Source organism: Megascapheus bottae, chromosome 7, assembly GCF_031878675.1.
Source record: "Megascapheus bottae isolate mThoBot1 chromosome 7, mThoBot2.hap1, whole genome shotgun sequence".
In the NCBI taxonomy this organism is placed as follows: domain Eukaryota; kingdom Metazoa; phylum Chordata; class Mammalia; order Rodentia; family Geomyidae; genus Megascapheus; species Megascapheus bottae.
Window position 1 is genome coordinate 35,380,289 of NC_143515.1, and position 26,070 is coordinate 35,406,358.

The following is a 26,070-nucleotide window of genomic DNA, read 5'->3' on the forward strand; positions in this document are numbered from 1 at the left end:
ACACTTCAACTAGAAAAACAATGTGTTTGTAGGAAATAAAAAAAAAACTTTTTAAACGAGTGATGATTTCTAAAAACAATTATTTCTTTATAGGGGCTATAACCTATTTTATCAGTCATGGGGCTTAAACCAGAGCTTGGGAACTGTCGATGAGACTTGGATGAACTACCTATCCAATATTGTCAGGACCACTTTGAGATAAATAAGTTCTCAGAAGGTTGTGTTTCAGGTTCAGAAAGCTACTATGCAGGTTCAGAAAGCTACTATGTAACAGCAGTAAATCATGGCTAGGGATGTAGCCCATTGGTACAATATTTGCCAGTGTGTGTGAGGTGTGACATTATGGGTTCAATACTTAAGACTGGGAGGAGGAAAACAACAATCTGGTGGTGGGTGCCTTGTGGTGCCAGCTGCTCAGAAAGCTGAACTGAAAAGGCTCCTTAAGGCCAAGACTTCAAGATTTGCCTGGGCAACAAAGTGAGATCTGGTCTCAAGAAAATTAGAGCTGACGATGTAATTCAAATTCACTTGCCTAGCATGCACAAAGTTTTGTGTTCTTTCCCCAGCACTACATACATATATACATACATACATACACACACACACATACATACATGAGTTGTGGACTTGAAACCTATTGGCAGCCAGTTACGAGGTTGAACTATGTGGAGTTTGGTAACTGAACTTTTTACAGAGCTATGGAGGATGAGAAAAGATAATGAAAACATTGAAATGGAATTCAAGAAAAAAGATGAATTCTGTTGACTAAATAGGGGCTGTGTGAGCTAAAATCCTCAACATAATAGGAAATTAATCTACATGAATCAGAGTGCTTTTTTTTTTTAGGGGGGGTGCCAGTCTTGGGGCTTAAATTCAGGACCTGAGTACAGTCCTTGAGCATTTGTGCTCAAGACTAACACTGAATATAGGACTGCATGTGTGGAATCAAGTTTTCTCTTTATACCTTAAGTCCTATTTGTAATTTTATATTTTCACGAATACCACCTTTTCTTCCTTTAAGTAGAAGGTAACTTAGTGACAGAAACCAAACCCACATAATTCATTGAATCAAAGGCTGTTCTTGATAACTCCTGTATAGCCAGCATATTGAGTACTTAAGAGATAAGTCTCGTGGACTTTTCTACCTAGGCCCGCTTCCAATCACAATGCTCAGATCTCATCCTCCTGGCCAGAGCCAACTAGATCCCTGCTAGAACATTAGGTTTGTTCTGTGTGCTTCCAAGGAGCAGAACTAGGATATAGAAGCCTATTTCAACTAATAAAGTCTAGTTAAGGAGCTGTGCACTGGTGGCTCATACCTTTCTTTAATCCTAACTGCTCTGGAGGCTGAGATCTGAGCTAGCCTCCAACACAGAGCTCAGGGCCAGAGTCAAGGCCCCAGGACCCCCCCCAAAAAAAACCCCAACAACTTCGAAATGAAAGCTAGAAGGAACACTGGTGGGGAGGACTTCCAGAAATAAATCGCTATTGACAACTGTGAAGGTAGAAGATCTCGAGATTTTTACAGCAGTCTGGAGCCTGGAAGTGGGACCTGGCGAGAGGCTTCAAGTGCCTACCCTCGGGTAGATGAGAAGCACGCTTGTCCCCAATCGAGTTTAACACCAAGCGTGTCCCCAGAGCTTCTACCTCCGTGTTCCACCCGACATGCTCAGCGCCCACGCCCCACACCCGCTGGCCAGCAGAAAACCACAACTCCCATCAGAGCCTGCGAGGTCAGGTGGGCGGGCCCTCGCCGCGCGTGAGCAGCTCTGACCAATGACGACCGTCGTTACAGAGACTAGTTTGGCCCCGTTTGTAAAAGGCCGCGGCAGGCGAAGAGAGAAGAGGTGAGGGCGGTCGTCAGCGATGGGCCCTCGGCCCGCGGGGGAGGGGGGACCGCAGGGCAGGTAAGGGATCGTGATTAGAGAGGACGGGGCGGCGGTGGAAGCGGGGTGTAGGAAGGTGGGGTTCGAGACAGACGGCCTATCCCAAAAGCTGGGTGGCGGCGTGGCGGTGCTTCTCGGGCCTGCTGGGCACCGGAAGTGAGCGGTCGCGTTGGGAGGATGCTGGGAAGAAGGTCCCTGGACTGTGCGTCTCCTAGCACGCGTGCCCCGGAAGCCGGCGGGCGGGAACCGAGGCCCCCGCGCGTCTCTCTCCCGCCATGCCGGCGCTCGCGCGGTTAGAGTGGGCTCCCTCTTGTGAGTTGACCGGAGTCCGTGAGATTCCAAACTCTTGCGGCCTGTGGTGCGCACTCGTCGAATCTGAGCCATAGTTTCCTCTCTGAGTGAACGAATTAAATTGTAGTTAAGATTGTGGGAGCAATACACAACGATCGAGTACGCTTGCTTTTAACATGCAAAGTAATTACACGTACCTTCACCAAAGTGAGTTTCCAAAGCATTAAACATCCGCCAAGCTACCTAGTACTACGTCGGTGGTGTTGGTGTGGTAAATCGACTTGTAATCCCGGCACTGGAGACTGAGTGTGGGAAGACCAAGACTTTGAAGCCAGCCTGGGTACCTAGTGACACCCTGCCCTATCTTGAAAGCGTATAATAACTTAGAACATGTGTTGAAATACAAGCAATACGGAACAGTGAAAAGTAAATATTCTTCCCACCCTCTTGTTTTCCCGAGTCACTGAGGAGGCAATAGACATATATCTTTCAAAGCTGAGTAGCACATACACAAAGCACTAGAGTTTTTGTCACTCCATAATATATTTTGATACTTGTTACTTACTGGTTCTTTTTTTTTTTTTTGTCAGTTGTAGGGCATGAACTCAATGGCATGCGTACTGTCCTCTGAGCTTTTTTGCTCTAGGGTAGGGCTTTACCACTTTGTAAGTACACCTTCATTTCCAGTTTTCTGATGGTTAATTGAAGATAAGAGTTCCACACGTTTTCCTGCCTGGGCTGGCTTCAAACTGATCCTCAAATCTCAACCTACTGAATAGCTAGGAGTAGAGGTGTGAACCACCCTTCTAATTATTGGCAGTTTTGCAGTGAGTTCCTTTTTAGTGTGTGTGTGTGTGTGTGTGTGCGCGCGCGTGTGTGTGTGCGCGCGCGCCAGTGTGCTGGTTCTGGGGCTTGGATTCGGGACCTGGGTGCTGTCCTTTAGCTTTGATGCTACAAGACTAATGTTCCACCACTTAAGCAAGCTCCACTTTTTGGTACTTGATTGGAGATAAAGAGTCTTGGGGACTTTCTTGCCCAGCCTGGCTTCAAACTAGCCAGAGTAGCTAGGATTACAGGCATGAGCCACTGGCACCTGGCTCCTTTGTGGACTTTTTGCACATATGCCAATATAGTTCTTAGAGAATCTGAATTCTATATGGCTTGTGGAATTGCTATGGCAAAGGATGTGTATTCTGTTTAGTTTATGTTCCTTTCAAGAGTGTTGCAAACACACTAGCAATGGAGATCACTTCTCCACATCCTCCTTACTGCAGTGATATTTCATCATTTTTCTGTCACTTTGCATAATTGTTAATCTTGTGTTTGGTGTTTGCAGTGCTGGAGATCAAACCCAGATCTTTGAGCAACCCCTACCCCTAAGCTATAACACTAGCCCTGATAATTAGAAACAAAAACCTACCATACTGAGCCAGTGCTGATGGCGCACTCCTACAATCCAAGCTACTCAGGAAACTAAGATCTTAGAATCGCAGTTCAGTGCTACTCCAGGCAGTAACGTCCAGGAGACTTTTATCTCCAGTTAACCACTAGAAAACCAGTGGCCCCAAATGGTAGAGCTCTAGCCTTTAGCAAAAGAACTCAGGGATAGCACCCAGGTACTAAATTCAAGCCCTGAAACCTGGAGGAGAAAACACTAAAAACAAACTAATACTGTTCATTCAACATAAATTTTACCTTTTAAAAATTGTTATAGGGGTTGGGAATGTAGCTTAGTGGTAGGGTGCCTGCTTGGCATGCATGAAGCCTGGGTTCGATTCCTCAGGACCACATAACAGAGCCAGAAGTGGAGCTGTGGCTCAAGTGATAGAGCTCTTGCCTTGATCTTGAGCATAGAGAGGCCAGGCCCAGAAACCACACACACACAATACCAACTAGAGGTTTTAGTATATCCATGGAATTATGCAAGTTTTTATCCTAAAAAGACACCTCATACCAAACAGTGATCAAATATCAACATGTCTTCTATCTAGTGTCCTGGCAACTTCTTAATCTACTTCTACATATTTTGCCATTCTAGATAATTCATGTCAATGGAATCATACAAAATGTGGCTTTTTTTCATATAACATCATTTCAGATGGCTAAATAACCTGAGAAATACTCAATATTATTTACATCAGGCATCAGTGGGTCATACCAAAAATTCTAGCTTCGCAGGAGGCTGAGATCTAAGATGAAAGCTTTCCTGCCACCCTGGGCAGGAAAGTCCATGAGATGTTTTCTGACTTTTCTTTCTTTCTTTTTTTTTTTTTTTTTTGGTGGGAAACCAAGACTTGAACTTGATATCTGACATTTTATGCTCATCGCCAGGTGCCTTGCCACCTGAGCCGTCCTTCTAACCCCAGATCTGTGGCACTCTATTCTCCAGATAACCACCAAAAAGTCAGAAGTGGAGGCATGGTTCATGTCAAGGCACTAGCCTTGAGCAAAAAACGCTAAAGGACAGTGTCCTGGTCCAGAGTTCAAGCCTTAATACCCATACCAAAGATAAATAAAAATACAGCATTATTTGCCAGGAACTGGTGGCTCTGGCCTGTAATCCTAGCTACTAAGGAGGCTGAAATCTGAGGATCACAGTTCAAAGCCAGCCCAGTGAGAAAACTATAAGACTCACCTCTCCAGTAAACTCAGAAAAAGCTGGAAGTGGTGCTGTGGTTCAAGGGGTAGAGTGCTAGCCTTGAGCAGTGAAGCTTAGGGGCAGTGCCTAGGCCCTAAATTCAAGCCCCAGCACTAGAAAAAAAATATTATTTGAGATTTACAAATATAAGCACAGTGAGTATATGCCCACTTTAACCAAATGGCTAGCGATGTAGGTTAGGAAATGGAGAAGTGGAAACCTTATGTTGCTGGTGGGACTATAAAATACGCATTTTTGTAAACAGTTTAGCAGTTACCTAAACTAAGAAGGGTATAGAGGAAGTATTTTTACCCCAATTTGAATCTTAAACAGTAGTTGCATGTATTGAAACATCACATTGTACCTTATGAATATATATAAACTTATTTGTGTACCAGTACTGAGGCTTAAACACAGGGCCTCTTGATTTTGCTTGGCTTTTTCACCCAAGGCTGATGCTACCACGTGAGCCACAGTTCTGATTCAGCTTTTTAATATAGATAAGAGACTCATGGATTTGTTTGTCCAGGCTGATTAGGAATAGCATTCCTCGGATCTCAGCCTCTTGAGTAGCTAGGAATACAGTCATGAGCCTCCGCCTAATTATGTAAACTTGTAAGTGGTGCTAGGGATTGAACCCAGGGCTTCATACATTTGTGAACAGGTGCTCTACCATTGTGTTACATGAACACCATATATATCTTTTCATGTCATTAATGTGGCTTGAACTCTGAGCCTATTGATGTCTTCTGTTTGTTAGTTAGGTCCTAAGGAGCTAAAATTACAGGTTTGAGGCACAGCCCATCCTGGTAATATTTTATGTGACAATTAAAAATAAGTTAATATACATTTAACCCTAGCATCCAACAATTATACACATACACACGAACACTCGTACACATGTGTAGGTGTATATGTTTCCCAGAGAAATGAAAACCTCTTCATGCAAAGACTTGGACATTAATATTCTCAACAGCATTGTTCATAATACCTAACACAATGTTTATTGATTGGTGACTAAACACAATATGATTTTTCCATATCGTGGACTACTAGAAAAAGAAGTATAATAGATAGCAGGATTGGGAGTTTAGGGCCAGTGTGTGCGATAGCAGAAGTTCAAGGTCTGTCTAGGCTATGTAATGAAACTCTGCCTCTTAAAAGAAAAGAAAAAGGAAATATTAATACATGCTGCAATATTGCTGAGCCTTGAAAACATGTTAGGTGAAAAAAAGTCAGATATCCAAGGCCACATTTAATGATTCGATTTATATGAAATCTCCAGAAAAGATAATCTGTAGAAACCAAAAGTTGATTGGTATTTGCCTGCATCTATGGCTGGGAATGGTGAATTATTGCAAATGACAAATGATTTCTTTTTAGGAAATATACTAAAACTGGATTCTAGTGACAGGTGCCCAACTATGTCAATTTAATAAATACTCATGGGTCAAACACTTAAAATGGGTAAATTTTATGTTATGCAAAAAATGCCTCATAATGTTGTTTAAAAGACAATACAGAACACTGGTATTTCCAGGAAAGACTTAGTATTTTATATACTTGGGTTTCACATCATTTAGGCCATCCTCATTTAAGAATATATAAATATAGATAGATATACACACAATTTTTTATTGGTGGGGGATCATGGGGCTTGAACTCTGAGACTGCATTTGGCTCATGCCTGTAATCCTAGCTTCTCAGGAGACAGATCTGAGGATCGAGGTTCAAAGCCAGCCCAGGCACAAAAGGACCTGAGACTCTCATCTCCAATTAAGTGTGGCTTGACTCAAGGGTAGGATGGTAGCCTTGAGCTGAAGAGCTCAGGGACAGTGTCCAGGCATAGTTAAAGCCCTATGACCCACCAAAAAAAAAAAAATCTCAGGTCCTTTTGTGCCTCATCTGTCTTTGAACCTTGATCCTCAATCTCAGCCTCTCAAGTAGCTAGGATTACAGGTGTGCGCCATTGTGCCTGGCTTACACATAATTGTTTTTTTTTTCCCCTGCTACTGGGGTTAGATCTCAGGCTGACACCTTGCTAGGCAGGAGCTCTATCACTTGACCTAAGCTTGGTGGTGTATGCCTGTTGTTCAGGCTACCTGATAGACAGAAAAGAATCTCTTAAACCCAGTTGTTCAAGGTCAGTCTGGGCAATATAGTAAGACTGTCTTAAAAGCAAAGGAAGCCTAGTGGCTGGGAATGTGGCTTTCAAGGTAGAGCCTTGAGCAAATGAAACTTAGGGACAGTACCTAGGCTCTGAGTTCAAGCTTCAGGACAGGCAAAAAAAAAAGTTGCCCCCTAATTGTTTAGGAGGCTGAGATCTGCTGAGATCTGAGTATTGCTGTCTAAAGCCAACTGGGGCAGGAAAAAAACATAAAATTTTTATTTCCAAATAACCACAAAAAGCTAAGCTAGAAGTAGAAAGTGGAGCTGTGGCTCAAGTGGTAAAGCACTAGCCTTGAGTACAGAAGCTCAGGGATCACACCCAGGACCAGCACAAAAGAAAAAGAAGAACAAAAAATATTGTTTTGTGATTCAGTATTTTATCTGCCTAGAATTTATTCCTATAGGAAATGAGACAAGAATGATAAGATATGTATTAAATGATCAACTTTGTCCACAAAATTTCTTTCTCCCCCCCATCTTGGGGCTTGAACTCAGGGCCTGGTCCCTGTCCCTGAGCTTTTTTTTTTTTTTTTTTGCCAGTCCTGGGCTTGAGCTCAGGGCCTGAGCACTGTCCTTGGGTTTTTTCCTCAAGGCTAGAGCTCTACCACTTCCGGCTTTTTTCTATGTATGTGGTACTGAGGAATCGAACCTGGGTCTTCATGCATGCTAGGTAAGCACTTTAACCACTAGGCCAAACTCCCGGCCCCCTCCCTGAGCTTCTTTTGCTCATGACTAACACTACCACTTGAGCCACAGTGTTACTTCCAGCCTTTTCTGTTTATGTAGTACTGAGGACTCAAAACCATTCAAGCATGTTAAGCAAGGACTCTACCACTAAGCCACATTCCCAGCCTCACAAAATTTCTTCTGACTGAAAATTATTTAAATTCTAGCCAGTCATCTGTAGCTCATACTGTAATCCTAACTACTCAGGAAGCTTAGCTCTAGTTCAAAGACAAGCCAGGGCAGGAAAGTCCTGAGACTATCTCCAAGTAACCAGCAAAAAGCTGGGAGTAGAATTGTGACTCAAGCAATAGAGTAGTCTTGAGAGAAAATAGCCCAGGAACAGCATCTAGGTCCTGAGTTCAAGACCAAAAGAAAAGAAAATCCCTACAAAAATACTGCTAAGCTCTCTTTCCAGTGGCGGAGTCTGATGGCGATAGCGCATCGCCAGGGGAAGGAAAAGAAGGAAGAATAGGTCATCAGCCTTGGACCACAGTTGGCAGGAGAGAATGTGTTTGGTGTCTGCCACATCTTTGCATCCTTCAATGACACCTTTGTCCATTTCACTGGTCTTTCTGGCAAAGAAACCATCTGCCGGGTGACTAGTGGGATGAAGGTGAAGGCTGATGGAGACGAATCCTCTCCATGTGCTGCCATGTTGGCTGCTCAGGATGTGGCCCAGTGGTGCAAGGAGTTTGGCATCACTGCCCTACATATCAAACTTCAGGCCACAGGTGGAAACAGGACCAAGATCCCTGGACCTTGAGCCCAATCAGCCCTCAGGGCCCTTGCTTGCTCGGGGATGAAGATCGGGAGGATTGAGGATGTCACCCCCCTGCCCTCCACAGCACCCGCAGGAAGGGAGGTCGCCGTGGTCACCATCTATGAACTGGACTCCTCAGATTATTTTCTGTTAATAAATTACCTTCCTGTGAGCTAAAAACAAAAAAAAACAGCAGCAACAACAACAAAAATACTGCTGAAGCCAGGCACAGTGACTCATGCCTGTAATCCACAAGAAGCTGAGATCTGAGGATCGAGGTTCAAAGCCAGCCTAGGCACTAAAGAACATGAGACTAATCTCCAATCACTAGAAAACAGGAAGTGAGGCCTGGCTCAAGGGTAGGGTGGTAGCCTTGAGCTGAAGAGCTCAGGGACAGCGCCCAGGCCAAGTTTAAGCCCCATGACCCACCAAAAAAAAAACATTGGTACTTAGTGGTAAGTGCTTGCCTAACATGCACAAAGACCCTGGTTCACATATGTAGAAAAAAGCTAAAAGTGGTGCTGTGGCTCAAGTGGTAGAGCTCAAGCCTTAAGAAAGGCCAAGGACAGTGCTCAGGCCCTGAGTTCAGGCCCCAGGACTGGCAAAAATAAAAAGTAAAAAATAATTGAGGCTATCCTAGGCCATAAAATGTAAGATTTCATGGGCTGGGAGTTTGGCCTAGTGGTAAGAGTATTTGCCTAGCATACACAAAGATCCAGCTTTGATTCCTTGGTACAATATACATAGAAAAGCTGAAAGTGGTGCTGAGGCTAAAATGGTAGAATGCTAACCTTAAGGAAAGTCCAAGGACAGTGCTCAGGCCCTGAGCTCAAGCCCCAGAACTGGCCCCCAAAAATGATTTTATGTGTTAGTCTAAAGTTTTGTCTTTGTTTGGTGCTGAGGACTGAACTCAGGGCCTCATAAATACTAGATACAGTCTATCCCATCTGATTTCTAAGAAAGAATCTATAGGACAGGGAGCATAGCCGACTGGTAGAATGCTTGCCTAGCAAGCATGAAGCCCTGGGTTCTATTCCTTGGTACTACATACACAGAAAAGGCTGGATGTGGTGATAAATTAAAAAAAGAAAGAAATACATGGGGCCAGGAGTTTGGCCTAGTGGTAAAGTGCTTGCCTAGCATGCAAGAAAACCCAGGTTTGATTCCTCAGTACTACATACATAGAAAAAGCTGAAAGTGGCGCTGTGGCTAAAGTGGTAGACTGCTAGCTTTGAGAAAGCCCAAGGATGGTGCTCAGGCCCTAAGTTCAAGCCCCCAGACTGGCAAAGAAAAATATCTGTATAATTTTAATATTATTTTCTTGTTTTACTTATAGATTGCCAAGATCTCCATTTAGTGGAGTGGGAATCCTAGATTGTGGAATGCTGATCAGGAGCTTTGCCATTGGCTGGTTAAGACGGAGGAGACAGAATGTCTGCATTGTTACACCGTAGAGTTCAACCTTCTGAATCCTTTGGACTAAGTAATATCATTTACTCTGCACATGATCATGCCTTTACTTGTCCTCTCTGATCGTCATATTTAAGTCTTACAAATTCAGGCTACACTATTCTCCAGATGCCCCAGCAGCTGGTCCAGGTAGGATTGGATTTTGTGGGAAATGGTGAAAGAAATAGAACCTACCTTTCCTCTGCTCCAGACTTCGATGAAATTAAAACATCTGAATATCTTTTTTTTTTTTTTTTTGCCAGTCCTGGGGCTTGAACTCAGGGCCGGGGTACTATCCTTGGACACTTTTTGTTCAAGGCTAGTTAGTGCTCCACCACTTGAGCCACAGCACCACTTCTGGCTTTTTCTGTGTATGTGGCACCAAGGAAACGAACCCAGGGCTTCATGCATACTAGATGAGCACTCTACCACTCGGCCACACTCTCGGCCCTATTTGTGTATCTTGTTAACACATAAGATTGGAGATATAGATGCTTCCTAAATCTGCTTACCTTGAAATGGTAAAAATCTGAGAATTCACTGAGCACCTGTGGCTCACCCTTGTAATTCTAGCTACTCAGGAGGCTAAGATCTGAGGAATGCAGTTCAAGCCAAGGCAGGAAAGTCCTTGAAACTCTTAGCTCTAATTAACCATCAGAAAATGGGGAGTGATGCTGTGGCTCAAGTTGTAGAGCACTAACCTTGAGCTGAAGAGCTCACTGATCGCACCCAGGCCCAAAGTTCAAGCCCTACAACTTCCCCCTCCCCCCCAAAAATCTGAGAACTCTTAATGGGTATGTAGAGACTGGAAATTAATATGTTTTGGGTGGACCTCATACATCTTACCCACCCAAAACCATTGTGTGAGAATTAGGAGTTTCTAGATGATATGACTCTATGTATTCCCCCAGTTCAGAAAGTATAAAAATGGCCATTCTTTTGTTTTTGTTTTTTTTTGTGCTGGTAATGGGACTTAAACTCATAGATTCAAGCTCTAGTTTGGCTTATTTTTTTTGCTCAAGGCTAGACCTCTGCCACTTGACCCACATCTCCATTTTAGCTTTTTTTTTTTGTCAGTCTTGGGCTTGAGCTCAGGGCCTGAGCACTGTCCTTGGACTTTCTCAAGGCTAGAGCTCTACCACTTGAGCCTCAGCACCACTTCCAGCTTTTTTCTATGTATGTGGTACCGAGGAATCGAACCCGGATCTTCATGCATGCTAGGCAAGCACTTTAACCACTAGGCCAAACTCCCGGCCCCTCCATTTCAGCTTTTTGTAGTTACTTGGAGTTGATTCTCACAGACTTCCTTGCCCAGGCTTGCATCAAACCATGACCCTCAGATCTCAGCTTTCTGGGTAGTTAGGATTACAGGCATGAACTGCTAGGCCTGCCTTGCCATTTTGAGTCTTTTCTTTTCCCCCTTTGGTCCTGAGGCTTGAACTCTGGTCTGGACACTGTCCCTGAGCTCTTCAGCTCAAGGCTAGCACTCTACCACTTGAGCCACTTCCAGTTTTCTGGTGGTTAACTGGAGATAAGAGTCTCCCAGACTTTTTGTGCCCTGGCTGGCTTTGTACTTCAATTCTCAGATCTCACCCTCTGAGTAGCTAGCATCACAGCGGGGAGCCACCGGTGCCCACCAGTGAGATTCTTATCTCTACTTAATTACCAAAAAGCTGGAAATGGTACTGTGGCTCAAAGTGGTAGGACACTAGACTTAAGCACAAAAGCTTAGGACTGTGCCTAGGTATTGAGTTCAAGCCCCAGAACCAGCTCCAAAAAAAAAAGGAATATGAAGAACACTATTTCCTCCGTCTTATTGTATTCAAGGATTTACATTGCTTTGTGTTATGATTTGCCTCTTTAATGTTTGTTTGTTTGTTGTTGTTTTTTCTTTTTTTGCCAGTCCTGGGCCTTGAACTCAGGGCCTGAACACTGTCTTGGGCTTTCTCAAGGCTAGAGCTCTACCACCTGAGCCACAGCACCACTTCCAGCTTTTTCTATGTATGTGATACTGAGGACTCTAACCCCAGTCATTGTGAATGTTATTGTCTCTTCAATTTTGCTTTGTAAATACCATAAACAGCTTTGTATATTTGTGAATGTATACTCATGCCAATTGTTTTTTTTTCTAGGGCCTGTGAAAAATGGAACCAAACTCTCTGAGAACTAAAGTCCCAGCTTTCTTATCTGACTTGGGGAAGGCCACATTAAGGGGAATCAGAAAGTGTCCCCGGTGTGGAACATACAATGGGACCCGAGGCCTGAGCTGTAAGAACAAGACATGTGGAACTATATTCCGGTATGGTGCACGAAAACAACCAAGTGTTGAAGCTGTCAAAATCATCACAGGCTCTGATCTGCAGATCTACTCTGTACGGCAGAGGGACCGAGGCCCTGATTACCGATGCTTTGTGGAGCTAGGTGTTTCAGAGACGACAATCCAGACTGTGGATGGGACAATCATCACTCAGCTGAGCTCTGGACGGTGTTATGTCCCCTCATGCTTAAAAGCTGCAACTCAGGGTGTTGTGGAAAACCAGTGTCAGCACATCAAGCTAGCCATGAACTGCCAGGCAGAGGCCACCCCTCTGACCCTAAAGAGTTCAGTCCTGAATGCTATGCAGACCTCCCCAGAAACTAAACAGACCATCTGGCAGTTGGCCACCGAACCCACAGGTCCCCTGGTGCAGAGGATTACTAAGAACATCTTGGTAGTAAAATGCAAGGCAAGCCAGAAGCATAGCTTGGGGTATTTGCATACATCTTTTGTGCAAAAAATCAGTGCCAAAAGTTTGCCAGAGCGCCGTTTCTTCTGCTCCTGCCAGACTCTGAAATCGCACAAGTCAAGTGCCTCTAAGGATGAGGCAGCCCAAAGATGCATTCATTTCTTTGCCTGCATCTGTGCCTTTGCCAGTGATGAGACATTGGCTCAGGAATTCTCAGACTTCCTAAATTTTGATTCTAGTGGTAAGTGGTATGATTGACATCACTACTATGTTATTCTAAAATGAAAAGAGCCAGGCACCTATGGCTCATGTCTGTAATCCTACCTACTGGTAAAAGAAAAAAAAAATTCTATCCCAAGCGGTGGTAATAAGGAGTGAACCAGACCCTACCAGTCTACCAGTTGTTCTGTGGTCTCAGCCTTTTCTTTTCTTTTTGCAAGTCCCGGGCCTTGAACTCAGGGCCTGGGCACTGTCCTTGGACATTCTCAAGGCTAGAGCTCTACCACTTGAGCCTCAGCACCATTTCCAGATTTTTTCTATGTATGTGGTACCGAGGAATTGAACCCGGGTCTTTGTGCATGCTAGGCAAGCACTCTACCACTAGGCCAAACTCCCGGCCCTCTGGCTTTTTTTCTATGTATGTGGTACCAAGGATTCAAACCAGGGTCTTCGCTCATGCTAGGCAAGCACTCTACCACCAGGCTAAACTCCTACCCCCCCTCCTTTTTTTGGCCAGTTCTGGGGCTAGAACTCAGGGCCTGGGCACTGTCCTTGGACTTTCTCAAGGCTAGAGCTCTACCATTTGAGTCACAGCACCATTTCTGTTTTTCTAGTGATTAATTGGAGATAAGAGTATCTCACTTTTTAATGCACAGGCTGGCTTTGAATCTCTATGCTCAGATCTCAGCCCCCTGTGTAACTAGGATTACAGGTGTGAGCCACTGTGCCCAACATCCTTTTGTATTTATTCTGTATTTGAGATAAGGTATTACTAACTTGGCTCAGGCTGGCCCTGAATTTATGATCCTCCTGCCTCCACTTCCTAATAGTGACACTGGATCCTCATATTTTAGCCTCATAATTGCCTAGGATTACAAACACCAGCTAACAGCACCCAACTTGATGATCTTCTTTGTTTGATACTATGCTGATACTAAGGTTTGAATTTAGGGCCTGATAAGCTTGCTTAACTTTTTCACTGAAGGCTGGTACTCTACAACTTGAGCCTAAGATCCACTCTGGCTTTTTATTTTTTGCAGGTCCTGGGGCTTTAACGCAGGGCCTGGGCTCTGTTCTTAAGCCTCTCTGTACTCAAGGCTAGTGCTCTACCCCTTGAGCCACAGTGCCACTTCCAGTTTTTTCTGTGTATGTGGTACTAAAGAATTGAACCCAGGGCTTCTGCATGCTAGGCAAACACTTACCGCTAAGACACCTAGCCATTTTTTAAAAATTGTTAAAATAATGATGTACAAAGAAGTTACAGTTAGTATTTAAAAAATCAGTTAAGTAATGAATACATTTCTGTTTGGAAAATATCACCCCTTCTCTAAATCTCTATCACCACTTCTGGCTTATAGCTGATTAATGAAGATTATTTTTCTGCCCAAATTGTCTATGAATTCTCATCTTCATCTCAGCCTCCTGAGTAAATAGGAATACAGTCATAAGCCACCAGTTATCCTGCTTGTCTTAATTTTTAGCTCCCAATGCTTCTTTGACTCAGGGTTAGAACTCTACCACTTGAGCCACAGCTCCATTTCTGGCTTTTTGGTAGTTTATTGGAGATAAGAGTCTCATGAAGTTGAGGCCAGGAGTGTAGCCTAGTGGTAGTGCTCCCCTAACATCCATGATGCCCTCAGTTCAGTTCCTTGGTACCACATTCACAGAAAAAGCTGGAAGTGGTGCTGTGGCTCAAGGGGTAGAGAACTAGCCTTGAGAAAGCTCAAGGACAGTACCCAGGCCGTGAGTTCAAGCCCTCAGAATGACAAAAAGAGAAAGAGAGAGTGTGGGAGAGAGATTTGGGGGCAAAAACATGATGAGGGGTATCAGTGTATGTGAAGTAATGCTCCTTCTATCTGGCGAATATAACTAACCCCTCTATTAATTACAATTTTTAAAAAAAGAGAGAGAGAGAGGAAGAAGAAGAAAGAGAGTCTTGAGCTTTTCTACTTGGTCTGGCTTTGAACCCAGATCCTCAGATCTTATGTTCTGAGTAGTTAGAATTATAGGCATGAGCCACCAGTGCCCAACTCGCAACTTTTTAGTTTTAGTTTTATATTACTTAGTCATTTCCCCCCTTGTGGTAGAAATTCAAACATAAGGCCTCATGCTAGGCACTCTATCACTGATTGACAGCCCCAACCAATTTAATAAACTATGAACAAAAACACATACTTTTCAGAGTTCTTTCAAGGAGTTTATTTTAAAGCAGACTCCATTCCTTGTTTTGAGGATTTAGATTTCTTATAACTATTTTGTGTAGATTGAAGCCTACAGTTAGTCTTGAACAGTTAGTAACTCAAAAACCTTTTCTTTTTAGGTATTAAAGAGACTATTGTGCCCCAGTTAGGTTGCCATTCAGGATCAACTGTATCAGCTTGTGAGATTGCTGCCTCTAAGCCAAAGAAGAGGAAGAAGGATGAAGTGTCTGGTGAGATACCAGTTTTTTGTTTGTTTGTTTGCTTTCTTGTTTAATGATGTTATCTTTGGACATTATTCTACTAAGCTTTATGTCTTTCACTGAGCCTCAGCAATTATGTATAATCTTTTCTCATTTTAATTTTCCAGTGCTAAGGATTGAATTCAGCGCCTTATGTATGCTAAGCAAGCAGTCTGCTACTGACCTACTCCCCCAGCCCTTCTTGGAAAGAAATACTTAGGTCACTTAGGAAGTCTTGTGAAGCATAGGATGTTGAATATACCTTGAATTTTAAACAAGTAATAATTTTAATATAACTATTCCCAGTGTAATATTTGAAATATGCTTAGCCTAAAAAATTATTATCTATATTCAAAATAACTTTTCCCCCTAATCTGGAAACCCTAGTATAATTATAGCTACTAATTTTTTTTTTAAAAAAGCAGCTAGGTACCAGTGGCTCATATCTGTAATCCTAGATGCTCAGGAGGCTCAGATTTGAGGATGGCAGTTTGAAGCCAGCCTAGGCAGAAGAGTCCCTGTAAGACTCTTATCTCCAATTAACCACTCAAAAACAAGAAGTCATGGGTGTGGAGGGGAACACTGTTCGACAAGAAATGTACTCATTACATATGTAACTGCAACCCCTCTGTACATCACCTTGACAATAAAATTAAATTTAAAAAAAAGTGGCATTGTGGCTTTCAGTGCTAGCATTGCGCAAAAGAGCTCGGGAACAGTGCTCAGGCCCTGAGTTCAAGTCCCATAGTCTATCCTCCCTCCCCCCCCCCAAAAAAAAGAAACAGTAAAACAAGCTAGGAAGATAGTTTGTCATTACGATTATTCGGACATGTAAGAACATTGGGTGAATTTTTTTCCCTTTTAATTTCTCTTTTCACCGTCAATATTCTATAAACAGCAGTAGCTGGGCACAGTGGCTCATGCCTGTAATCCTAGCCACTCAGGAGGCTGAGATCTGAGGATCACAGTTCAAAGTCAACCCGGGCACTAAAATCTGAGAGACTCTTATCTCCATAAAATCACCTGAAAATGAGAAGTGGGGCTGTTATTCAAGGAATAGGACAGTAGCCTTGAGCTGAGGAGCTCAAGGACAGCACCCAGGTCCAGAATTCAAGTCCCATGACTGACAAAAAAACAACAACAAAAAAAAAAACAACAAATGAAAATTTAGGTATAGGTATAAAGAATAATGAAACTTAAACTTAGGGATTTTGTTTGCTGGCAAGTGCTTTAGCACTTGAACGACTTTTTTTTTTTTTTTTGCCCCCAGTTCTGGGCTTAAGCTCAGGGCCTGACCACTGTTCTTGGGCTTTCTCAAAGCTAGAGCTCTACCACTTGAGCCACAGCAACACCACTGGCTTTTTCTATGTATGTGGTACCAAGGAACCAAACCCGGGTCTTCGTGCATGCTAGGCAAGCACTCTTAATACTAGGCCAAACTCCTAGCCCCTTGAACCACATTTTACACTGGTTATTTTCTTTTCTCTTTTTCTTTTTTTCTCAAGGCTTAGAGCTCCAATTAAGTACCATTTTATCTCCAATTAAGTACCATTTGAGCCACAGCACCACTACTGGCTCTTCTATGTCTGTGGTACCGAGGAATTGAACCCAGGTCTTCATGCATTTTAGGCAAGCACTCTACTACTAGGCCAAACTCCTAGCCCTACACTGGTTATTTTCAAGATAGGGCCTCCATTTTTTGTGCAGGCTGGAGGGTTGTGATTCTCCTGCTTGTGCTTCCCTGTATCAGTAGGGCTAAGGCACAGGTCACTTCATCCAGCCATGGTACTTCCCCTATAGCTGGGATAACAGGTATATGCCACCCCACTCAGCCATTAGTTGAGATGGAGTCTCAAGAACTTTCTTTTGCCCAAGTTGGCTTCAAACCACAGTCCCCATCTTTTCCTCCCATATAGCTGGGATTACATACAGGGTTGAGCCATCTTACATAGCTTATTTCAGACTCTTTAGAATTAATGTCAGATCAGTTTTTATATTCCACAATCAATTTTAATCATTTTAATAATCTGTGATTTAGGTGCACACATGAATAGGTCACTAATTCCTCAAGATGCAGTGAGCAGCAGTCTAAGGAAGAGTGGCCTAAAAAAACCTGTTGTTGCTTCTTCACTAAAAAGGCAGGGTAAGTCTCCCTCTCTAGAACAGTACACAATAGTAGAAAATATTCTGAAGAAGTCAGAAGCAGTAAGCAAAAGGAAGAATTGTATATTGTCTCCCAAAGAGTGCTACTAGCATAAACTTCAGCAGCATATAGATTTATATGAACTGAACTGAGTTTCCTGTCTTACCAGTTTTCAAATCATGCTCAAAATGAAATGACATCTATAATTATAGAAACAGAGAACAGATTATTGGTTGCCAGGGATTAATAGAAAAGAGTTAGTTATATGATGAAATGCTTTTTGTGTTTTGACCGTGGTCGTCATACAATCTATATGTGATAAGTTGCATAGATATGCACACATACTACATATGAATGCATGTAGAAACTGGTGAAATATGAATCAAGTCACTGGATTCTGTCCATCTTATCTTCCTAATTGAATATCACACTGTTATTTTATAAAATATTACTATTTGGTGAAGGGTTTTTTGTTGTTGTTGTTTGATTTGGGGTTTTAGGTGGTTGGTGGTTGTGTGTATGTGTGTGTGCTGCTACTGAGATTTGAACGCAGGGCTTCCCATACTTAACTTTTCCAGTTAAGACTGGTGCTTTACCACTTCTGTTTTATTTCCAGTTAATTGCAGATAAGAATATATCTTGTCAGGTACTGATAGCTCATGCCTATAATCCTAGTTACTCTTCAGTTGGTCTCTAGCCTGGATAGGAAAGTCCATGAAAATTTTATCTCCAATTAAGTACCAGAAATTACAGTGGTGGTGGTGTAGCTTAAATGGTAGAACCTTAAGCAAAAAAGCTGAGAGACAACCCCTAAGCCCTGAGTTCAAGCCCAAGAATCTCTACACACACATACAAAAAATATCTCCTATTGTCTTCCTAGGCTGGCTGTCAACCTCAGTCCTCAGATCTCAGCCTCCTGAGTAGCTAGGATTATAGGCATAAGCCACTGCACCCAGCTTTAGTACTTTATATTCTTTAAAAAAAAAAAAAAAGCCAGGTATGGGGCTGGGACTTTGGCCTAGTGGTAGAGTGCTTGTCTAGCATGCACAAAGATCCAGGTTTGATTCCTCAGTACCACATAGAAAAAAGCTGAAAGTGGTGCTGAGGCTCAATTGGTAGAGCTCTAGCCTTGAGAAAGCACAAGGACAGTGCTTAGGCCCTGAGTTAAAGCCCTGGGACTGGCCAAAAAAAAAGATAGGAGTGTCAGGAGTTTGGCCTAGTGGTAGAGTGCTTGCCTAGCATGCACAAAGACCTAGGTTCGATTCCTCAGTACCACATATATAGAAAAGCCAGAATTTGTGCTTTTGGCTCAAGTAGTAGAGTAGTAACCCTGACGAAAAGCCCAAGGACAGTGCAGTGCTCAGGCCCTGAGTTCAATCCCCAGGACTGGCAAAAACAAAAACAAAACAAAAAAACAAAGCCAGGTCCTAGTGGCTCATACTTATAATCCTAGCTACTCAGGAGGCTGAGATCTGAGGATCTTGGTTCAAAACCATCCTGGACAGGAAAAGACTCTCTTTTCTCAAAAAAAAACAAAAAACTACTGCCGGGCTCAGTGGCTCACACCTGTAATCCTAGTTACTCTGGAGGCTGAGATCTGAGGAAGCACTAAATCCATGAGACTCATGAGACTGTTATCTCCAATTAACCACCAGAAAACCAGAAGTGGTGCTGTGGCTGAAGGGGTAGGGTGGTAACCTTGAGCTGAAGAGCTCAGGGATAGTGCCAAAGCCCAGAGTTCAAGTCTCAGAATTGACAAAAAAAAAAACAACAAAAAATAACGACAAAGCTTGAAGTAAGAGCTCAAGTGGTAGAGTGCTAGAATAGGGAAAGAGGGAGGGAGGGAGAGGGGGGGAGGAGGGGGGAGAGCAGCCCCCTGAGTTCAAACCCCAGGAAAAGCATGTAAAAAAAAGTCTTCAGATTAGCACCAGTGGCTCACACTTGTAATCCTAATTACTCAGAAGGCTGAGATCTGAGGGTCATGGCTCAAAGCCAGCCCAGGAAGAAAAGTTCTGAGATTCTTCATCTCCAAGTAATCACAAAAAAAGCCAGAAGTGGAGCTATGACTCTAGTGGTAGTCTAGAGTAGAAAAAGCAAAGACACAGTGCCTACGCCCTGAGTACAAGTCCTAGTTTTTTAAAGTGCACTACAAAGTCTATATTATTACACTATAACTCATAAATAAATACATACAGTGATTATTCATTGTCTTTTAATTAAATTTATCTAGTTTCTTTGGATTTCACTTTTTTTGTCTCTTTTCTGTGCAAACACTTTAATTTTGTCCAAACTTCAATTATTTATTTATTATAAAAGAAGATTAAAGTTATTAACATTTTTTTTTCTTTTTCTAGTCTGTGGTCAGCTGTTGGATGAGGCGCAGGTAACCTTATCCTTCCAAGACTGGTTGGCCAGTGTAACAGAACGCATCCATCAAACCATGCACTACCAGTTTGATGGTAAGTATTGGTCACCCAATCTTCCTGAAGTAAGAAAAATTAAAGTAATTGTGCTGTGTGTGGGTGAGTGTGTGTGTGTGTGTGTGTGTGTGTGTGTGTGTGTGTGTGTGTGTGTGTGTGTTTGTGTATGCTGGTCCTAAGGCTTAATCTTGGAGCCTGGACCCTGTCCCTTAGCTTTTTTTGCTCAAGGCTGGTGCTCTACCACTTGAGCCACAGCTTTACTTCTATCTTTTTGCTGGCTAACTGGAGTCTCACAGAGTCTCACAGAGTTTCTTGCCTGGGCTGGCTTCAACCGACAATTCTAAGAAACAGCCTCTTGAATAGCTAGGATGACAGATATGAGCTATTGTGCCCAGCTAGTTCTACTGTTTTGATAGAAGTAAATAAACCTCACTCCAGAGAGCACTTGGCCAGAAGAAAGAAGAAATCAAATGGGTATGATAGCACATTTCTGTAATCTTAGCACTTCAAAAGCTGAAGCAAGAGGATCATGAGTATAAGGCTAGCCTAGGCCATATAGCAAGACCTTCTCTAAAAACAAAAAAAATCTCATAGTAGAAATCAAAGTTGTAAGAAAAGAATAATAGCAAAGCTGGTGCGGTGGCTCAGACCTGTAATCCTAGCTACTCAGGAAGCTGAGATCTGAGGATTGCAGTTCAAAGCCAGCCTGGGCACTAAAGAGTGAGAGACTCTTATCTCCAATGAATCACTAGAAAACAGGAAGTGGCTCAGGGGTAGGGCAGTAGTAGCCTTGAGCTGAAGAGCTCAGGAACAGTGCCCAGGCCCAGAGTTCAAGTCCTATGACCCACCAAAAAAAAAAATAATAATTGCAATTAATCATCCATTTAATCAAGTAAAGTGCCAGACCAAGAAAATGAATTTAGACATAGAAGAGAGAACCACACATAAAAAGTAAGGCAGTGTGAGTTCCTTCTGTGATTTCAATACTTGAGAGGCAGAGGCAGGAGATTCAACATAATTTGAGTCCAACCTAGGCTAGGTAAATGTGACTCCTGTTTCAGAAAAATAAAATTAAAAAGGTAGTTTGCTTTATCTGTGTTTTTGCATTTGTCTGTTTGGTGAGAAAGATACCAAAACTTTAGGAGATGATTCTGTCAAAAAATAAAATGAAGGAGCTGGGAATGTGGCGTAGTGGTAGAATGCTTACCTAGCATGCGTGAAGCCTGGGTTTGATTCCTCAGTATCAAAACAGAAAAAGCCAGAAATGGTGCTGTGGCTCAAGTGATAGAGTGCTAGCCTTGAGCAAAAGAAGTTCAGAGACAAGAGTCCAGGCCCTCAGTTCAAGCCTTAGCCCTGGCCAAAATAAATAAATAAAATCAAAATAAGGGGGAGGACCAAACCTAACAAGCCAGTCACTAAATGGGCAAGGGAGCTAAAGAGAGACTTCTCAGAGGAAGAGATAAAAATGGCAAAGAAGCATATAAGGAAATGCTCATCATCCATGGCCATAAAGGAAATGCAAATAAAAAACAACCCTGAGATACCACTTAACCCCAATCAGAATGGCCAGTATTCTGAATTCAAACAGCTGCAAGTGCTAGTGGGGATGTAGAGAAAGAGGAACCCTACTGCACTGCTGATGGGAATATAAACTAGTACAACCACTCTGGAAAGCAGTCTAGAGGCTCCTCAAAAAACTAAATATAGACTTACCCCATGACCCAGCCATACCACTCCTAGGCATCTACCCTAAGCAACATGACCCAGAATTATGATAAGGATACTTACCATCCAAGTTCATCGCTGCACTATTCACAATAGCCAAGAGATGGAAACAGCCCAGATACCCCACTACAGATTAATGGATTAAAAAAATGTGGTACCTGGGCTGGAAGTGTGGCCTACTGGTAGAGTGCTTGCCTAGTGTGCATGAAGCCCTGAGTTCAATTCCTTGGTTCCATATACACAGAAAAATCCAGAAGTGGTGCTGTGGTTCAAGCAGTAGGGATCTAGCCTTGAGAAAGCTCAAGGACAGTGCTTAGGCCCTGAATTCAATCCCCAGGATTGGTAAAAAAAAAAAAAAAAAAAAATGTGGTGCCTATATACAGTGGAATTTTACATAGCTACCAGACAAAGAAAAATAATGGCATTCACTGGGAAGTGGGTGGAATTAGAGCAAATCATGTTGGGTGAGATAAGCCAAGACCAAAGGAACACATGACACATAGTCTCTCTGACATGGGAGTGTTTGATCTAAAACCGGGCAAGACAAGACAAACTAAACAGGACTTAAGATGCCCATACCCAATGAAACCAAAGGAAGAGGGAACAACTGATACTCTAGCAAAGGGAAGAAATGTACATAACAACCAATTTGGAAGAAATGTTTTTATTGTCAATGTTCAAACTGTTAAACCTTTTGCATGATGTAAGATTAGAAGATTTTGTATATTTAACATTTGTAAATCTGTAGACTAGAACAATGATGCTTAGTATTATGAAAGCAAAAAAGTGAGGGCCAGGAGTATGGCCTTGTGGTAGAGTGCTTGCCTAGCATGCACAAAGCCCTGGATTCAATTCCTCAGTACCACACACATAGAAAAAAAGCTGGAAATGGTGCTGTAGCTCAAGTGGTAGAGTGTTAGCCTTGAGAACACCCAAAGACAATGCTCAGGCCCAAGTTTCTAACCCAGGACTGGCAAAAAAAAAGTAAAAAAGTTATTGTGATATGAGCTAAGAATAACTATGTCACATTACCATAAACTTTATGTAACAACTTAATCACAATAATAAAAAAGGGGGTAGAAAAGCTTCTAGAACACTTAAACTTAATGTTAGACTGAGATAGTAATGTCAAATTACCAGGACATGCTGAAAAGAATAGGTGAATACAGGCTAGATTTGGGTGTGATTTGCTGAGATCTGAGCTGGTCCTTGCCCATTGCCTAAAAGCATCCATACTGTGTGAGTCTGAGATCTGGAGGATCATGATTTGCATCCATCCCAGACAAAAGAATCTGCTAGACTACATCTCCAGTTAACCAGCAAAAGGTGAAGCCCTCTTTTCAAACCCCAGTACTGGTAAAATAAAATAAAATAACCCAAAATAAAAACAAGAAAAGAAGCCTCTTTAATGATGCTTTGTAGGGTATTGTTCAATTAGGAGGTACTCAGTGCTTTTCTCTCTCTCTCTCTCTCTCTCTCTCTCTCTCTCTCTCTCTCTCTCTCTCTCTCTCTCTCTCTCTCTCTCTCTCTCTTTTTTTTTGCCAGTCCTGGGCTTGAGCTCAGGGCCTGGGCACTGTCTCAAGACTATAGCTCTACCATTTGAGGCTCAGCACCATTCCGGCTTTTTTCTGTGTGGTACCGAGGAATTGAACCTGGGTCTTCATGCATGCTAAGCAGCACTTTACCACTAGACCAAACTCCTGGCCCCCTTACTCAGTGTTTTTTAAGGCAGCTCTTAACATTGTTGGACAGCTTCAGCTTTGAGGAAGTCTTCATTATCTAAGGAAAAATGTTGGCTTGTAATATTTCCTGTTGTTTTTAGTTCTGACCTTTAGCCACACAAAATAGGTCTGATGTTCTTTCCAAACATTGTCTCTATCATTGTGCAAATACACTGGCTCATTAACCTACTTGACAGACCTCTGTTTGAAGAGACCAAAGTCTCTTGGTCTTCTCTTCGAGAAGAGACTGTGTGTGTGTGTGTGTGTGTGTGTGTGTGTGTGTGTGTGTGTGTGTGTGTGTGTGTGTGTGTGTGTGTGTGTGTGTGTGTGTTATTGTTGTTTGGTCATGGGGCTTGAACCCTGGGCCTGGCACAGTCCCTGAGCTCTTTAGCTTAAGGTTACTACTGTACCACATTGAGCCACAGCACCACTTATGGTTTTCTGATGGTTAATTGGAGATAAGAGTCTCACAGACTTTTGTGCCCAGGCTGGCTTTGAATCTTGATCCTCAGATCTCAGGTCCCTGAGATTTCAGGGCATGAGCTATGAGTACCTGGCTTTGCATGTTTCTTTTTTTTTTTTTTGTAGGTTATGGGGCTTGAACTCTGCCTGGGCACTGGCCTTGAGCTCTTCAGCTCTAGGCTACTGCCCTACCCTTGAGCCAAGCCACTTCCCATTTTCTAGAGGTTAATTAGAGTTAAGAGTCTCAGGTCCTTTTGTGCCTGGGGTTGGCTTTGAACCTTGATCCTCAGATCTCAGCTTCCTGAGTAGCTAGGATTACTTGTGTGAGCCACTGCGCCCAGCTTTGCATGTTGTTCTTTAACATTGTTTTGTGTGGGTTTTGCCCCTCACAATACAGTAGATTATTTATCCAGATAGTTGCCAAATAACTGCTCATGGTTTAAACTCAGGGCCTTGATTGGCTTTCTTAAAAGGCTGAGATTTCAGGACCAAGGTTTGAAGCCAGCCCAGGCAGGAAAGTACATGCAATTTTTATCTCCAATTAACTACCAAAAAAAGCTAGAAGTAGAGCTATGGTAGTAAAGTGCTAGCCTTGACAGAGCATTGTCCTAAGCAAAAGCTAAGGAATATGCCCAGGCCCTGAGTTCAAGCCCTACCCTGTATTGGCACCAAAAAAGAAAAATAAAAAAGTTTTCCTTTCATTACTGCTGGGTGACATGAGCCACTGGCACCCAGCTCAGCCCTGCTTTTTATTGTTGATTTAAAAAATATAGTCTAGCCTGACAAATTTTTCTGTCTGGGCTGGCTTTGAACTATAATCCTCAGGATCTTAGTCTGAATAGCTAGGATTTCCTAGGTATGATTCATCAGTGACAGGCTCCTTTTCTTTTTACTTCTCTCTAAACATCAGGAAAGTTTCTCTCAATAACTGTAGTTTTTCTTCTGTAGGCAAACCAGAGCCACTGGTATTCCACATTCCTCAGTCCTTTTTTGATGCCTTGCAGCAGAGAATATCAGTAGGCAGTGCAAAAAAGCGGCTCCCTAATTCTACCACAGGTATGAGACTTCCCCTCAGGAACAGCATCACACATTTTGATCCTAGTGAATTATGTTTGAAAAAAAATTCGTGTGGGAATTTCAGGTTAGGATTTCTATTTTAGACACATGCTTGAAATGGGATTAGTTCGGATTAGTTGGAATGTGATTTCAGTAGTTAGTTCTTGGAACAATGACCATACTTTTAGAAGGTCCATTTTCCCTTCAGTAAGAATGAAGGAGGAGGAAAATGTTCATATAAATTTGGTTAAAGAACAATGAGAGCTGGGAGTATGTCTAGTGGTAGAGTGTTCACCTAGCATGCATGGAGCTCTAGATTCAATTCCTTGGTACTGCATACAAAAAAAAAAAGCCAGAAGTGGTTTTGTGGCTCAAGTGGTAGAGCACTAGCCTTGAGAAAGCTCAAGGGCAGTGCCCAGGCCAGGCCCCAGGACTAGCAAAAAAAAAAAAAAAAGAAAAGAAAAGGAGGAGAAGGAGGAAGAAGAGGGGAAGAGGAGGAAGAAGAACAGGAGGAGGAGGAGAAGAAGAAGAGGAGGAGAAGAAGAGGAGGAGGAGAAGGACAATGATAACGTCATCATCGTCAAACAGTGCAAGAGGCCACTAAGAAGTTTAATATTTCCAAGTATAAACAAATTTCCATCAAAACATTACAGGGCCCAATACTTATTAGGTTATCATCTTGGATCTATGTGTGTGTGTGTGTGTGTGTACATTAGCCCTTTTTTATTATTCTCAAATTTTGGAAAAGGAAGATTTTTATTTAGGAATAATTTTTAAAATAGCATAATTAGCTGTACGGGTGATTTCATTGTGACATTGCTTTTATGTAATGCTTTCCAATCAATTTTCCCTCTCCATCACTCTTCCTTATCTTCCTCCCCTTAATAAAACATGTTCAAGCTGTTTGCCAGTGGCTCACACCTGTAATCCTAGCTACTTAAGAGGCTGAAATCTGAAGATCACAGTTTGAAGCCAGCTGAGGCAGGAAACAACATGAAACTCTGTAATTTACTGTAGTTTCTGTAGTTAACTAACAGAAAACTGGCACTGTGGCTCAAAGTGGTAGAGCACTATCCTTGAGCTGAAGAGCTCAAGAATAATGCCCAGGACCAGAGTTCAAGCCCTTTGACTGACAAAAAAAGAAGTCTTAGCCAAGCGAATGTGGTGTCTCACACCTATAATCCTAGCAACTCAAGAGGCTGAGATCTGAGGATCAAGGTTCAAAATCAGCCAAGGCAC

The 26,070-nt window shown here is 42.6% G+C and overlaps 1 protein-coding gene and 1 pseudogene across 4 annotated transcripts in view; both read left to right on the forward strand.

The window, feature by feature from the left end:
* The first annotated feature begins 1,433 nt into the window (after window positions 1-1,433).
* The window catches only part of C7H2orf42 (chromosome 7 C2orf42 homolog), a 30,313-nt gene continuing 5,676 nt past the window's right edge, over window positions 1,434-26,070 (forward strand). Inside the window, exons 1-7 of one of the 4 annotated variants that reach the window (XM_090336744.1) lie at window positions 1,435-1,907; window positions 9,807-10,069; window positions 12,052-12,886; window positions 15,185-15,295; window positions 17,343-17,447; window positions 19,802-19,906; window positions 24,724-24,831. In XM_090336744.1, the coding sequence (XP_090192870.1) occupies window positions 12,064-12,886; window positions 15,185-15,295; window positions 17,343-17,447; window positions 19,802-19,906; window positions 24,724-24,831 (1,252 nt within the window). In that variant the 5' untranslated portion in view covers window positions 1,435-1,907; window positions 9,807-10,069; window positions 12,052-12,063. Of the gene's footprint in view, window positions 1,908-9,806; window positions 10,070-12,051; window positions 12,887-15,184; window positions 15,296-17,342; window positions 17,448-19,801; window positions 19,907-24,723; window positions 24,832-26,070 lie in introns of all 4 variants that reach the window. The other 3 variants (XM_090336745.1, XM_090336746.1, XM_090336747.1) reach the window with 3 other exon arrangements.
* On the forward strand, window positions 8,138-8,644 carry LOC150060618 (small ribosomal subunit protein uS11 pseudogene; annotated as a pseudogene).